We start from the raw sequence: 16,853 nt of genomic DNA, 5'->3' as shown, positions 1-16,853 counted from the left end.
GCCGGCTCGCTTGTACTCCCTTATCTCTAGATAAGGTGCTCAGGTGAGGTGCAAGGCCTGTTCTTCCACTCTCTCAGGACCTCAGGACCAGCTCTCCCACCCGCCAAAGCCATCTGTTAGATTTTTTTATTAGTCTCTACAGAAATGGTTTGTTGTTTTGCCTTACAGTTTTTCAATACTTCCACAGGGCTCCTTTGGTGTGAATTATCCTTTGCCTCCACCAGTATTCCCCAATTATCCTCCAGCTGTACCATCTGGAACCATTCCTCCCATTTTCCCCCAACCTGTTGGTAAGATATTTTGTTTTTCTAAGTCTTATCCTTGAGTTACTATTTTCTCTAAATTCCTTTAAAAACCATATTTTTATTGAGAGTTTTTTTGAGGGTTTTGTTTTGTGTTTCTAATTACATTTAGTGTACACATACATCAAGATGTACCATTTTTTGTGTTTTAGGGTTTGATTTCTTTTTAAGACAATGTTTCATGTATCCTAGACCAGCTTTGAATTTCTAATTTCTCCTTCTCTGCCTCCTGAGTGCTGGAATTACAGTATACCCAGCACCCTAAATTGAAGAACCATCACTAAAAATCAAAAAAGTTTATAACTTGCAGTTGCCTTTTCTTCCTGCCCTATTAGATTAAATAATAAGGAATTTTAAAAGCAAAGCCTTTGGGGATAAATAGAAGAAATATCAGCTGAATAGGAATTTGAAAACAGTTTGCAGTGAATAAAGCATGGACAAAGTCAGCTTAGCAGAGCAGGGTTAACTGCAAACCACAGGCCCTGCAGTAGGGGTTACCAGACTCCGCATCTTCGCAGACCGCATTTGCTTAGCGTATGCAAAGCCCAAGGCTCAATATCCAGCTCTGTGGAGCCAATGAAATAAAACCAGGATTGTATGAAAGAAGAATAATTGAAAAGAAAAATGATTTGTAGTTGTATCCGTTACTCCCTGTCACTGTGACAGAGCAGCTTACAGAAGGAAGGGTTTATCTGGTTTACTGTTTCAGAGGAGGAGCCCTAATGGGAGGGAAGGCAGGGTGACAGCTGGCTGCAGCCAGAAGCTGAAAGATCCCATAGAGAAAACAAGCAGGGCATGGAGCAAGGCCGTAAACTCAGAGCCTGCCCCCAGTGACACACCTCAGACTTCACATCCTCAAGCTTCCATAACTCCCCAGTATCCGAGCCTATGGGGTGCACTTCTCGTCCTAAACCAGCACATCCTGCTCTGCCTGTGCAGGCTCATGGCCGTCTCAGAATGCTGCATGCATTTAGTCCAACCCTAACAGTCTCAGCATGGTTCAGAAGTCCAAAGTCTCTTTTGAGACCCAAGGCAGTCTCTTAATATGTAGATTCAAAAGGCAAATTACTTCTAATGGGGAGTCAACAAAGTCTAGGGCATTGCTTTGAGGCAGGACCAATACCCTACCCACTATATCTAGGCTGAGCAAGGTATCCCTCCAGAGAGAATGGGTTCCAAAATGCCAGAACAAGCAGTAGGGATAAATCCTGGTCTCACTGCCAGGGGCTCCACAGTCTGTCCCAGCCATACAACTGTCACCCACATTCAGAGGGCCTAGTTTGATCCTGTGCTGGTTCCCTCATGTCAGGCTGGCGTTGGAAGGCTTCCATTAGCTTAGATAAACTGTTTCAGTGGGTGTCCCCATCATGGTCTTGACCTCTTTGCTCATATTCTCACTCCTCCTACTCTTCTACTGGAGTTTGGGAGCTCAGCCCAGTGCTCAGCTGTGGTTCTCTGCATCTGCTTCCAGAATGTATGTTCTGTGATGACATTTGAGATAGTCATCATTCTGACCACAGGGCAAGGCCAGTTCAGGCACCCTCCTCTCCACTATTGCTTAGGGTCTTAGCTGGGGATCCTTGCGGATTCCTGGGAATTTCGCTAGTGCTAGGTTTCTTGCTAGCCCCGTAATGGCTCCCTCAATCAAGATAACTCTTTCCTTGTTCTCTGTCTCTGTTCTACCCCCCATTCGACCAACCCATTCCCTATAGTTCTCCCCTTTTCTCTTTCCCCCCTCCTCCTCCCCTTCAGCCTTCCCTTCTCTTCCCTCCCTCCAGTTATCTCAGGAGATCTTGTCTATTCCCCTTCCCCAGGGGATCTATGTATGTTTCTCTTAGGGTTCTCCTTGTTACTTATCTTCTATGGGGTCTTGGACTATAGGTTCCTTATCCTTTGCTTTATAGCCAGTATTCATCTCTGAGTGGGTACATGCCATGCTCATATTTCTGGGTCTGGGCTGCCTCACTCAGGATTGTTTTCTTAGTTCCATCCATTTGCATGCAAATTTCAAGATGTCATTGCTTATTACTGCTGAGTAGTACTCCATTGTGTAAATGTAGCACACTTTCTTTATCCATTCTTCACTTGAGGGGCATCTAGGTTGTTTCCAGGTTCTGGCTGTTACAAATACTCTATGAACATAGTTGAACAAATGAGGACTGCATAGGGGGTGGGAAGAGGGAAAGGTGGAGGGAGGAGGAGGAGGGGAGGGAGTGAGAAATGGATTTGACATATAAAATGAGAAAAGATAATTTTAAAAAAATGAAAAAGAGTAAGATAATTAAAAATTCTATAAAATCTTATATTCATTAATGTATTTTATTAAATACTTTTAATAATCTGCCCCCCATAAAGGGCAAATTACATACTTCCAACATAGAATACCAAAGAATGCATCCCTAGTTCAAAAGAGAGAAATGAGGGCATAGTAAGGATTGAACCAGAACAGGATCTAGCTCAACAGAGCAAACACAAAATCCCACAGCTGTATGTCCAATGTCTGGGTCTTTAATTTCATAAGACTTAGATGGCTCCGGCTTTACTGCCAGCAACATACTTCCCTCCCTCTCTCCTCTCCCCACCCCCCACCCCACCCACCCCACCCCCCCACCCCCGCCTCTGTCTCAGAGTAATTCCACTCTCTGTATGGAGATGTCTTTGGCAGATGTCTCATGACTATGATCTTCNCCGATTCTTTTTCTTTTCTTTTTTTTTTTTTTGTTTGTTTGTTTGTTTTTTCGAGACAGGGTTTCTCTGTAGCTTTGGGGCTTGTCAAAGCCTGTTCTGAAACTAGCTCTTGTAGACCAGGCTGGCCCTGAACTCACAGAGATCTGCTGGGATTAAAAGTGTGCACCACCACTGGTCAGCTCCCCAGACTTCATTTTATAGCTATATATGATGGCCTCTCACAGGCTCCTTATAAGGATTCATCTGTCACACATTGTCTGGCCTCAGGTGTTACCTGAAAACATGCTAATAGAATCCATGAGCCCATGAGCCAATCTCCCTGACTTTTACATTTTTCATGCCTCCAAAGATGGTACACTGACAAGTCTGGCTGCCATGTAGGGTTGGTCCTCACCCCCTTCAACCACTGTAGTAGCAGGCCTTCATGAACTGAAGCTGTTACTTTCTAGGAACAAGCTGCAGTTTAGGTTTTTTTTCTTTTACAGGTTGGAGGCTTAGCTAGGATAGGATCCTCCCTTGTGGTATTTCCCCCATTGTTCCAGTGCAGAGCAGGAGATCTCTCTTTAAGTGGCAATCATCTCCTTAACAATGACAGCCTCTTTTAGCAACTGCCCTGGCTGTACATTGAGCTTCCTATTGTACCTAAAATACCATAACCTTAGCTTATTATAGACCTGTGTATACATTATCAATAAGAAGCATGCCGTAGACTCGATGTTACGCCATCTTGAAAGTTCTTCTGTAAAAGAAGTTAACCTTTTGTAAACTTTTGTAAAGAAGTTCAGCCTCATGTAAATTCTCAGGACATGGACAGAAAACAGCGAGATTGTTTACAGAAATATCACAATGTCTCTACTCCAGTAGTTAACACAGTCCTTGTTCCCCTCCAAACTTCATGAACTAGGCCTCTCTCTTCTGCATTGCTCTCAGCCATACTGTTTTCTAGAATGGCCCATTAAGCTCTGGTTACAGCATTCAGCCACTTTTCTAGTCCAAACTTGCAAAATCTTTCCCACTCCTGAAAAGTACCGCATGGGCAACACCCGAATCCTGTATCAGTTGCTCTTCTGGGGGTTACATGTCTCATTTAAACCATCACAGTTGTTGACTTGAAATTGTAAAAGTGTGATAAAAACTAGGAAATAAGAAATAACAAAAATTTAGAGTAACAGTGCACAGATCTGCAACCCCTGTTTTAGGCACTCCAGAGAAAGAAATGAGAGGGAGAGAGGGAGGGAGGGAGGGAGGGAGGGAGGGAGGGAGGGAGGGAGGGAGGGAGGGAGGGAGGGAAGGAGGGGAGAAAGAAATTCTTAGAACTAAAGGACAAGCATCTCTAGACTAAAAGGAGCAATATTATAATAAAAAGAAGCAGGTTGTCTTGAAATTCAAAATACCGGGTCCAGAGAAATGACTGACTCAGTAGGTAAAAACCTTGCTGCAAAACCTGAAGACCTGAATTAAATTTCTGTGTCCCTCATGGTGGAAGGAAACAATTGATTCCCATGATTTGTCCCCTGATCTGCACACAAAGATTCCTGAGACTCAAGAATCTGGCTTGCTAGATTTTAGTCCCTCTGCTTAGGAGTCTGCATTTCACAAGCTCTCCAAGTAGCTCAGTGTGTTTCCAACAGGCAACATAAAAGAGTCCTTGGATTATAATACTAAAATAGAGAAAAGAAATTCTCCCTGTCCCATGAAAGTGATCATATTTCAAGAAGAGAGCTTTGGGTATTTTGTAAGTTGAGCTCACTGTGGACACAACTTAGCATTTGGGTCAGGTGAGAACCTTATGATGTCTGTCTTTGTTCCCAGACCTTCCTCAGAGAGAAGCTTCATGATCATTTATGTGGTCATGAAACCAAACAAATGGGATTTTGAGAATAAGGAAGGGCCAGAGTTCTTTGCAATCCACACCATTTCATACCAGTAAGCCAGGGTCTCCGGAAGCCAATGAAATGATACCACAGGAAAAGTCCAGCTTCTTCAAAGTCCTATAAATATGGCTGTTCCTAAGGCTCATGTCACATTTGGTACTGTTGGCCTCTGTGGGCCAGCATCACTGTAACTGCATTTATTTAGGTAGTTTTACGGCTCTAAGAAAGAGCCCCAGGGCTGAGTGATGTAACAGACAAGAGCAGTTATAGTTGCCAGATGAGGTAGAGGAACTAAAAGAGGTTAGCAGAGAGAGTCTTAATCTCCGGATCCTGGTTTTTAACAGCTAATATGATGCCTTCATCGCCTCATCTCTTTGGCTCGGTGCCATGGAGACCACCAGTGCCCGTTGCTGGGAAGGCCTTCCACCATCCTTCTTATCCTGGAACCATGCCCTTGGTTGGAGGAGTGCCAAGTGGGGCGCACAATCAGTTCATACCTCTACAGGTGAGAGCTGGGAAGGAAAATGTGGTTTTTAACAGTTACTTCTTTTTTAATATTTAGAACACAACTATTGATAAAAAAATTATATAGTTATAACTTCCTAGTACTGACTAGAAATCCTTTGTGTATGAACTAAGCTTACAGTAGTGATACACTTCAGCTGATCTCTGGTCTGAGTTTATATTCTAAGAAGTAATACTAATTGTAGCAAGTAATAAAAATCTTTTTAAAGGTTTATTTGGGTCTAGTTATGTTCATGGGAGAGAGTATGTTGTTCACAAGGACAGATGCCCTGGGAGGTCAGAGGCGTTGGATCCCCTGAAGCAGAGTTACAGAGGAGCAGACATGGACACTGGGACCAAACTCAGATCCCCTGCAGGAGCAGTACCCCATCCTCTAGCCGTCTCTCCAGACCCTGTTAGAACACTTCACTGCTAATAATAAGTAGAAGTCAAAAATCAACAGCGACTGCAGCCTGATTTGTGGTGTTTTCTGACACCAGCTCCTCCCACACATTGTTAGTTAATGATACTATTATTCCTTAAAGGTTACGAAAAAAAGGGTGGCAAACAGGAAGCATTTTGAGAATAAGGAGGCCCAGAATTCTCAAGCTACACCACTTCAGACTAGCCAGCCAGGATCTTCTGAAGCCACCCAAGTAATTCCACAAGAAAGCCCATCAGCCTCTTTGAAGTGCTCTCAGGATGCCCAGCCCGTGTTATCTCAAGTGGACACTGCCGCCCAAGGCCATGGTGTGTCCCACCAGAAACCAGCACCAAGCTCCTCAAGAAGGAAATCAAGGAAACTGGCCGTCAACTTTAGCGTTCCCAAACCTTCTGAATAAATTTGGTACCTGGGAATTAATTTCTTTTATTTCCATCTACCTTTTTATAATTGATATCTATGTGTCAGAAATGTGCTATCTTAGAATATGTTTAGATTGAATATTTGTATTTTTAAGTTATCAGGCACTTTTCATGCTATTTAAGACTATATCAAATTGTGCACTTTAAATTTGTGCAATTTGTTGTATATCAGTGATACCTCAATAAAACTGTAAAAAAGGTCAAATTAAATCTTGTATTAAAATAAAATTGGGCATGGTAGTTCATGCCTGTAACCCTCATGCTTGAGAAGCTGAGACAGGAGGATTGCCATATATTTAAGGTTAGCCAAGACTACATAATGAGTCCCTGGCAAGCCTGAAACCTTGCTTCAAAACCAAAAATATAAAGTAGATATCAGTGGGCTAAATGTTAAAATGTACCACTCTAACTAACCATCGGCTTCCTCATTAGAAACATCCTTGACCTATAAATTAGTCATCATATTATCATAATTATAAGCTTTTTTACACTATTATTGAGGGATAGTTAAATGCAGCATGAATTAGGCCTCCTAATTTCCTAAGTATGGGTTTTACTTCTCTTTAATGATGTGGCAGCGTGGCTGGGAGAATGGTCCTTGCTCCATCATCACATGAGTCTGTTGCCAGAGGCGGTCCCAGGATGCCCTGGAGCCAGCGCACTGACTGGTGCTGCCAACGTTGCTCTGTTCTAAACCTGTACCAAAGCAGCTCTAGAAAACCCTCCAATCATCTGTCTGGCTGCTTCGAACTCGGAATAGCAATCGAGAGTTGAGAAATGACTTTTTTTTAGATTGTTCAAAAACCAGCATTAAGAATTTTTAATAAAATTAAGTTTCACAATCTCCAGGGTACAGTTACAAATCAGTCTTCGGATAGAGTACAGTACAAAATGTTAATCACTTCATCCTTGCTTAGGCTTCTTGGCTTTTGTTCGTCCTGAGATGGGGTCTTGCTGTGTCGTGCTGGCTGGCCTAGTACCCATGGCAGTCCTCCAGGCTCTGGGATTCCAGCCATGCATCAGCACACCCACTTGTGTGACTTCTTCCCTGCTTACTTCATGTATGTGAAAGCTCATCGGGGTCCACGTGGAAAGCTTCCCTGGACTGACAAGATTTTAAACTTTTTAAAAATTCCAAGGTGTTTGTGTGTACGTTATTTCCTGCCTGGCCCATAAGTTGTGCGTTTTGGCACTTGCTGAGTGCTCAGTGATGCCACATCCGTCTCTGCGTGTCACTCATGTCTGTTGTTCATACTGCTGAAATGATTAGGATTTTATGAAACTTCTCAATGACATCAGGACCCGCGTTTATATATGGACATATATTTATCTTGTAGTTTTGTGATATGTTTATATTTTTAAGGATAAAATGAACATACTTTTTAAAAAGTAGGAACCAGTCTCTGTATGGAGCTGCCGATTGCTGTGTGTGATTTCATTAGGTCTCTGCAAACTCTGCCATGCGTCCCTACTGCTTTTGAAAATGCTGGTGGTGAACTGAGTTCCTTTCTCTGCTGATTCCAGTGTTTCTCTAAATGAGGGCAGGATATATGTATACTAGTGCCTTTAGTATAAGAGGTAAATGGTCGTTTTCTCCACTGTCTGTGCTCATGTGACTTTCTGTTACTGTTTGTCAGTGCCCAGCACTTCCTCACATGCAGGAAGCCTGGGGTAAGGCTCAGGACATCCTCGGTGTTTGTCCTCTCAAACTCTACTTTCAAGGGAAGCACCCTCTGCAGGCGCAAGGGAATGCTCGGATATGGCGCTGTTGTGGTAGCCCCTTCCAAGAACCCCACTCAGATTTTTGTCTGCGTTCACTTACTCCTGTGTGATGGTGCAGAACACAGAGAAAGGGTCCCTCTTGAAAACGCCTGAGAGATTTTAGTCAACACAGTGCCATTGAACCTGTAAAAGTATTTCTCTAAAATGTGAGCACAAGCTAGTAATTCTATATGGAGAGCCAGTAAGAATATTTGACCTTCCTTTTAAAAACAAAAATAAAAATGCTAAGAGTCAAACTTGAAGAGAAAATAAAATAAGAGAGGATTGTGTATTGGCAGATAGGCAGTATGATGTATTTTCTGCCCCCTCCCCCAAAGTCCTATTCTCAACACAGGTCTGACGTCTGGATGATGTAGGGCATGCCTGTCCTGACAGCTGAGCAGCTATGAGGACACGGGATCTAGCACATCTCTGCAACAGCTGCACTGTGGGCCCCTTACAGCTTCCACCCTCAAGATTCTAAAATACGCTCAGTTGGCTGTTTAATCTAAGAATTTTGGTGAAAATGGTGAACTCTGGTCACAAAAAAAAAGGTTCTCCCTGACTGTGTTCATGTAACTAGAAAAGTTATTTGATTAAACCTTCCCCTTCTTACTGGAAGCTCTTGTTAATATCCTTGTTCAACAAGTCTTTTTTAAGCAAATTAAGTTAATTTAAAGATGGGTCCTTTTAATCATTGCTTCTTTTCACAAGTCTCTGTGTTACTTGGTCACTACCCTAGTTTTAAAATTTGTCAGATAAAATGCATGAATTGATTCAAACAGCTTTATAGACTAAAGGCTTAGACATCTAAACCTCGGCTGTGTCGGCAGATTCTGTCCTCTGAATCAGTTTCAGTTTGAGATCTTCCCTGGCTGAGAATGGTACCCTGCACATCGTTAATCCCGGCTCTCTGGAAGCTGCAGCAGAACTGAATCCCAGGCAAGCCTGAGCTGCGGAGATAGATGCTGCCCAGAGCAGTAAGTAACGAAGACTGCGGCTGGTCCCCTTCTTCCCCAGGTGGACAGAATTAAGAGTACGATGGCCATTTTCCTGTCACTATTTCCCTTAGTGTTTAGACAGTACTAGGTTCTTGGTTCTCAGGGGAGGAGGCACAGGGAGGGAGACAGGTAATATCCAGTAGTATTTGCACACTTCAATGTACTTTTTTTTCGGGGGGAATGGGGAGTTCCAGACAAGGTTTCTCTGTGTAGCCCTAGCTGTCCTGGAACTAGCTCTGTAGATCAAGCTGGCCTGGAACTCACAGATATCTGCCTGCCTCTGCCTCCCAAGTGCTGGGATTAAAGGTGTCGCCACCACTGCCCCAATGTACTTTTTTATCTCCAGGAAATAAGCTACAGGGTTATTTTATTTACTCTTATTTTATGTGCCTGTTCTCTTTGTATCAACAAATATTTTTTTCATACTGGTTATTTAGTTTTCTCCGTATATGACAGAACTCCGTGGCTCTTCACTAAAGGTAGCTCTCACACTCTTCTCTGCTATATTTCTTTGTACCCTCTTGCTTTCAGACTTTTCTTTACTATAGAAGAAAATCTATTAGAAATTATTATGAGACGTATCCTATATCTTTTTTTTTAAAAAAATCTGTCACCAAAACATTATTTTCTTTAGAGATTGTGTGCCTTCTACATTTGTTTTTCAATAAAGTGGTGTTTTTTGCAGGCACTTCTTTTGCTATCAAAAAAAAAATAAAGCTTAAATTTCTAGTGTTTTTCAGACTGACAATTCGTATTCTCGTTAGACATCCTTATTTTCTGTCAGGCCAGAAAGAGACAGCCAGAGAGACAGCGGCTATCCAGTGACAGGGAAGAACAGACAAGCAGGCTTAGTGAGACAGAACTGGACCTTCTTTGGAAGAGAGGACAGGAGGGGAAAGAGTTTAAGTGGCAAGAATGTTAGAATCAATGTGTCTGTGGGTAAAATCTCCCTGCTCTTCAGTGACTGCTGAAGAGACTGATTTCCAGAAGATTGTATTTTATAATCATGAAACCTGTAGAAGTTTATTTTCCCACCGCTTGGCCCATTACAACCGATTATGACAGCCGAAGATGGTCTGTGTAGCTGCTTAGGGTTAGACGCCATGTTCTCATTCTGATTCTGTCAAAATGATAGGGGGAGAATCTGCTCCACAGCCTGCTTTAAGTGCTTGCTCCCTCAGGCTCCCTTGGGCTCCCTCTTTCCTCCCCCTCCACTCCATCCCTCTCCCCTCCTCGCCCCTGCTGCATAGCCCTTTCAGTCCCCCAGCCTCCACCTCCTAAATTCTGAGGTTACAGAGTATGGTTCCATGCCCAGTGTGCTCTAAGTACTATTAATCCTGCCTATCCTTTACAGTTACAGGTACGTGCGTGCGTGTGCGTGTGCGTGATGTTTCAAGACAGGAATTCTCTGTGTACCCTTGGCTATCCTAGAACTCACTCTGTAGTTCAGGCTGGCCTTGAACTCACAGAGATCCGCTTGCCTCTGCCTCCCAAGTGCTGGGATTAAAGGTGTGGACTACCACCACACAGCTGGATTTTAGTTTTTAACTTTTTTGGGGGTGGGGGTGGTTCAAGTATTTTATATTTCTTTCTTCCTAAACATTACTTTGAGTGTTTTCATTTAACATTTGAATAGTCAGTGGTGTGCTGTGTATCAGAGTGTTCAGCATTTTCCTCATTAAACGGCGATTCATACACATCTATCTTCCTTGGCTTCTTTCCTCGTGTAACTATTTTGTAAGTAACTGGAATTTTTGATTAGATCTTAGAGCAGTATTTTATTAAAAATTCCAAAGGGAAGACTTCTTTATGCCCATTTTGTAATTTTTATTTTAAATATCTTTACACTGTATGTCAACTTTATCTAAAGTGTTTTAAACTTACCTGGAATGGACTCCAAGGGTATTGTTATGTTGTACATTTGTAAATTCATAGCACGAATTGAACCTCAAAGTGTTGTGCAAAGGGATTTCAACATGCAGCAGTCACTGAAGGTCTGGACATGTATACGTGTTAAATGTGCTGTGGTTTGATTAAAGACTGAATGGTGGCGTACGTGCCTTTGCTTACTGTTCTGTGCATTCATAAGAAAGCTGAAGTGTCAGCTTGTATTTCAGCCCCGCTGTGCACAGCATTTGGTTAGAGTCTTTCTTGTTCTCAGTTGGAGCCTCATCTCCTATGCTGATGTCAAACCATGAGGTTCTCCTGCCTGTGCCACCATGCCCCACCTGGACGTCCTTTTAGCTCTTAATCTAGTACTCCATTATTATAAATTGAGTCATCGTGACTGATGGGAATCTGAATTACACAATCCGGTGGTGTGAGTCACATCTTGGCTCTACATCTTTGTGCATACATCACAGTGTTGTCACCGCAAGTGATGGGAAGTTTTGTTTCAGGCTCCGCACCCCCAAAAGAGAGGAGACAGACACCATTCCCCAGGGTCTGCCTGGGTAAACGATGAAGTGAGAACAGGCCTCTCATCTGAGGTTCCTGGCTCCAAATCTTCAGATGTGAGTTCAGAACCTGGAGTAACTGCAGAAACCAAGAGAGTAAAGGGGACCAGTACATGGGTGGGGGAGCAGTAGAGATGGGAATAGCAGGATGCAAGCGCAGTAAAGGGGGAGTGGGGATCTCATTGGAAAGGGGGGGTAGATAAAATAACAAGGTGTCTGCAGAGTCATGAGGAATCGTGCTATTAACTGCCTAAAAATACCTATAATACACATGAGGTTTACACATAAGTGTGAGGGTGTATTTTTTAAATAAAATTCATCTGTGCTGGCAATGTTACCTCAAGAGCCAGAGATCATCTAATGAAACCCCTAACACTGGGGACCAGAATCCCCAGGTCCAAGAGACTCCCCCAAACATCATACGCTAATGCTGTTACTCTTGGTTTTCCCCCAGAGCTGGAGGGTAAGTTCCTATTGCTGAAAGCATTGTGCACACTGGACACAGTGCCAGAGGCGCGCGCGCGCACACACACACACACACACACACACCTGAATCTGGTCTGAAAACTTCTCTGAGGACAAGAGGTACCTTCTGGAGGAGGGGGAGGGAAGCTGCCAGCAGTGCTGCCAAGCTATGACACTTGGGGATCACAACATCCAGCATGGCACAATAACCCTACGGGTGCAGTAGCGACTTGAATACCTTGTTAGTAACCAACAAGCTTTCTAACTGGACTTACAACATGCTCAACAAGAGGAAAATCATTCCTAGTAAAGGAAACGGAGCCAACAGTCCAGTGCTAGTGCAGTCAGGCACAAATCTTGGTGGAGAAACTACAACTGCCACTTCACCAAGCCACTGTAAACCCTAGATACATCCTAAATATCCGTCTTTATCCAGGGAAGACACCTCATCTTCACCCCTCATCAAGGAAATTTCATGTCACAACAAATGGAGACTATTACAAAAAGTTACAACCAATCAAAATGCAACTGATAGACAACACAACTCCTGCACCTAAGGTTCAGAGATCGCTGTAAAGAAGGGGTGGAAACCCCGCCTCTCATCAGAGCCCTCCATACCTCTTGGTGCTATCCCTTCCCACAGTGAAGCACTGGCTACCTCCCATTCCTGGCTGGGACCCTTCCTGTTCATTCCCATTCTTTCTGGAGTAGGAGCTAAAGCAAGATCAGAGTGGGACTTCCCTCCCCTAGATGTGCCTGCCTTCTGCCTCCTTGCCGAAGCTCTGCACACTCTCCCCACCTTACCCCACTCCTATGTCCCCAAGCATTCTGGGACCAAGATGTTGGGCACAAATCAGGATTTTATATGGTGCTGGCCTGTTCATAACTGGGAACTGTATGAAAAGGGAAATGAATGGTTTGTGGTCTATTTAATCTGCTTCCTTGTGAAGGAAGTCTGAGATATGATGAGAGATCTCTATTCTCCCTCACCCCCTACGCACCCCTCCTCCCCAGGTCACAGGGCAAATCGGCATCTCAAGAATAAACCAAGAAACTTTTTTAAAAGAAGGAGGAGGAGGAGAAGGAGGAAGAAGAAGAAGAAGAAGAAGGAGGAGGAGGAGGAGGAGGAGGAGGAGGAGGAGGAGGAGGAGGAAAGATAGGAAGTCTGATGTGTAATTGTGTCTCTCAGAAGAGTCAGAAGCTACACCGTGAAGTCTCCCCAACATGGCTGTCTGAGCAAGGATGACACCAACAGATGTGCACGCATGGACGAGGAAGTGCATGAAGCCTCAGCCTTAGGCAAACAACAACATGAAAGTAAGGAATGCTGGGAACGGGAAAAGTCTTCCCCAGGGAAGAGCACATAAATTGGTTATCCAACACCAATGATCAACCCTGAAGCCATGTACATACAGGCTGCATGGGTTGTACTTGTGTACTTAGGGATACACATACATGCACACACATCTATATGTGCAACAACACCTTTAAAAGGGACCATGAATTTGAAGAACAAAATGGGGTGCACATACAAATATGCAGGCAAAACATTCATACGCATAAAATATACTTTTTATAAGTCTTAAGGAAATGCAATTCAACCAGTAGACAGGCTGATCCTGCCATAGATGTAATCCCTTTTTTGCTTATTTTGTCATTGCTGAGACAGATCTTGTACACCCAAGCTTCCCTCAAACTCTAGATAAATGAGGATGATCTCTCTCTCTCTCTCTCTCTCTCAACCTGAAATGTCATCCATCATGTGATGTTTCTATACTGACCAGCAGCAAATAATACTCATCTCAAGTCCTCTTTGATTCTGCTCAGCAGACCCAAATTCTGTACCTGCCCTGTCCCCTCATCCTGAAACCTTAATGCAGGCCAGCTTACTCTCATATTTCAACCATTGCAGTTTTCCATGATTTTCCTCCCTCCTGTCTTGGGCCACTCTGATGATCCCCAGGTCCATGGCAGAAGGAGAGAACTGACTACCAAAATGTATTCTCTGTCCTGCACACGCACCCATGCATGCACACACACATTTCAGTGTGTAAAATACAGAGTCTCAGTATGTATCCCTGACTGGTCTAGAACTTGCTACGTGGACCAAGGTGGCCTTGAACTCACAGAGATCCACCTGCATCTGCCTCCAAGTGCTGGGATTAAAGCCATGCACTACCAGGACCAGCTGAAACTTGTAGCTCAAACTGGCCTCCTGCCTCTGCTCTTAAGCATATCCTATGGAATGCACTACCACAACAGGCAATATCATTTTAAAAATTAAGACAATAAAAATAGCAGTTATGAAGCCTGTTTACAGACCACGTGGTTTATAAGTGTTCTCAGCTAGGGCCTCTCAAGTAAGATGTTACTACTGTTACTACTTCCCTGTTTCATGGGGGATGCTCAGGGAAGGGAAGGGATTGGCTTCTGAATACACATATGTTGAGTGAGAAAGGCCAAATTCAAGTGTACAATTCCAAAGCCAACAGCTCTATCACCACGAAAGCTGTCGGCTCCCCAGTATGGCTACGAGAGGCATCCCCTAAAACCAGGCCTGACCTTGCTGCCTACAGGCTCAGGGCTCATCGGGAAGACTTCATTGCCAACCTCAGTGTCTTTCACATTTTTTAAGTGATAGAACACTTTTAGAAGCATGATTGAGAGGCTGGAGAGATGACTCAGAGGTTAAGAGCACCGGCTGCTCTTCAGCGGTCCTGAGTTCAATTCCCAGCAGCTAAATGGTGGCTCACAACCATCAATAATGAGATTTGGTGCCCTCTTCTGGCCTGCGGACACACATGCAGGCAGAACACTGTATACATTATAAACAGACATATAAACTGATTAATGGTATCGCTCTGTTAGATGAAGCAAATAAAAATGTAGTTGACCTGGAAGTAGTCCAGTGATCCAGCTGCCACAGTGCAGTGATCCAGCTGCTACAGTGCAGTGATCCAGCTGCCACAGTGCAGTGGTCCAGCCGCCACAGTGCAGTGGTCCAGCCGCCACAGTGCAGTGGTCCAGCCGCCACAGTGCTGTGTTCTAGCTAACATAGTACAGTGATCCAGCTGCCACAGTGCAGTGATCTAGCTAATATGCAGTGATCCAGCTGCCACAGTGCAGTGATCTAGCTAATATGCAGTGATCCAGCTGCTACAGTGCAGTGATCCAGCTGCCACAGTGCAGTGGTCCAGCCGCCATAGTGCAGTGACCCAGATGCCATAGTGCAGTGATCCAGCTGCCATAGTGCAGTGATCCAGCTGCCACAGTGCAGTGATCCAGTTGCCACAGTGATGTAGACACTGATGTAGACAGAGGGAAGTGGACTCCATCCAGTTTTCATAGCCGTATCTCTCCCCATTGTTAATGGAAACATGGATGCTCTTTCTGTGTTGTGCAAATGCTTGTGAAATACTCAACTTCTATCTTCCAGCCTGCATGCCAGTTCTCCATGCTCACTACTATGTGCTGTCTTCCCATCCTGATGTATCTTGGGGGGGAGGGTGTGGAGTTCTGAGGATAACTTGGGGCTCCCAGTTCTCTCCTTCCACCACACAGAGTCCAGCAACTGAACCCAGGTTGCCAGCCTTGGCAGCACCACTACCCTCTGCGCCATCTCACCAGTGCACAGTTTTGTTTTGGTTTTTTTTTTTAAGAGATCTTTAAAACGAATGGACAAAACCCAGTGTCTCATTTTGGAGTCTGAGTCTTAACCTCACAATAGCCATCCAGGTTTACTGCGGGGATTATAGGAATGAGCCACAATGTCCGGCTTGTGCCTTAAGGGAAGGGTACATGATGAGCCGCTTCTGAGATAAGAAACTAGAGATGCAGGGAGGGACTTCTGTCTTACTGCAACATGCAAGCTCGGTAATCAGAGCACACGGACTTCATTTAACACTTGATAATCGGCCTGGGAAAAGTTCAAGATGATCTACTTAGGTTATCTGATGAACCCAAATGTGGATTATACTCCTTTGTCTTGTTTAATTTTAGTGCCAAGGATTGAACTGCGGGCTTTGCTCATGCGAGGCGAGTGTGCTACCACTGAGCCAGGTCCTAAACCCCAGGTCAACTAAGAGCTTGCTGGGTAGGTCTGAAACAGGAATGGCTGAAAATGGTTTAACTTAGTGTGTTCCTTCCTTCCTGATCTCGTCAGCAAACATTTATTTCACCACAGCTGTGGCTGACGGTGGTGATACAATGGTGGTGGGCTGACTCCCCGGCCTCAAGAGGGACAGCATTGGCTACATAAGCTTACTAGGGCTCAAGCTGACATAGTGACAGATGTTTGTGAAAGGGCATGAGATCACAGCAAGAATAATCAAATTTGTCAGGAAAGCCATATTAAAAGGAAGGAAGAGAGGAAGGGGGAGGGAGGAAGGGAGGAGGAGAAAGAGAGGTTGGTTAATGTTTAACAACAGCAACCAGGAGCCGGGTAGGGTGGTTCAGCGGGTAAAGACGGTTGCCACCAAGTCTGGTGACATGAGTTTGATTCCTGGGACTCACAAGATGGAAGGAGAGAACTGACATCTAAAAACTGTGTTCTGACGTCCTGACATCTAAAAGCTGTGTTCTGACGTCCACATGCACAGCATGTGTAATTTCGGCCTTGCATACAAACACAGAGACAGGCAGAATAAAGAAATAAATATAATAAAAAAAATTTAAAGGGGTAAAGAAAAATTAAACACACATATATTTATACACACACAGGCAACTAGAAGACAGTGGTTTACACACACACACACACACACACACACACACGTGCATGATATCAAGAAAGACATGTTCTGAGGCCCCGAGTGGCCAGCTGAAGGTGTGAATGGAAAATGTCATGTCCCCACTGGCGACAATTTTCTGGGGTGCTCCCCCAGGCCTTCCCACGGTTTTTTTTTTTTTTTTTTTTTTTTTTTTTTTTTTTTTTTTTTTTTT

At 44.0% G+C, this 16,853-nt stretch overlaps 1 protein-coding gene across 1 annotated transcript in view; it reads left to right on the top strand.

Moving 5' to 3' along the window:
- The window catches only part of Xrn1 (5'-3' exoribonuclease 1), a 96,592-nt gene extending 85,543 nt beyond the window's left edge, over nt 1–11,049 (top strand). The window contains exons 40-42 of the mRNA XM_050157293.1: nt 188–290; nt 5,209–5,369; nt 5,914–11,049. Of these exons, the coding sequence (XP_050013250.1) occupies nt 188–290; nt 5,209–5,369; nt 5,914–6,210 (561 nt within the window). The 3' untranslated portion in view covers nt 6,211–11,049. The remainder of the gene's footprint in view (nt 1–187; nt 291–5,208; nt 5,370–5,913) is intronic.
- Nucleotides 11,050–16,853: the final 5,804 nt, after the last annotated feature.

The sequence above is a fragment of the Alexandromys fortis genome, unplaced genomic scaffold (genome assembly GCF_014885135.2).
Source record: "Alexandromys fortis isolate MF-2015 unplaced genomic scaffold, M_Fortis_MF-2015_v1.1 scaffold_85, whole genome shotgun sequence".
NCBI lineage: Eukaryota > Metazoa > Chordata > Mammalia > Rodentia > Cricetidae > Alexandromys > Alexandromys fortis.
The sequence above is the reverse complement of the archived record's forward strand: the minus strand, read 5'-3'. Positions and strand labels throughout refer to the sequence as shown.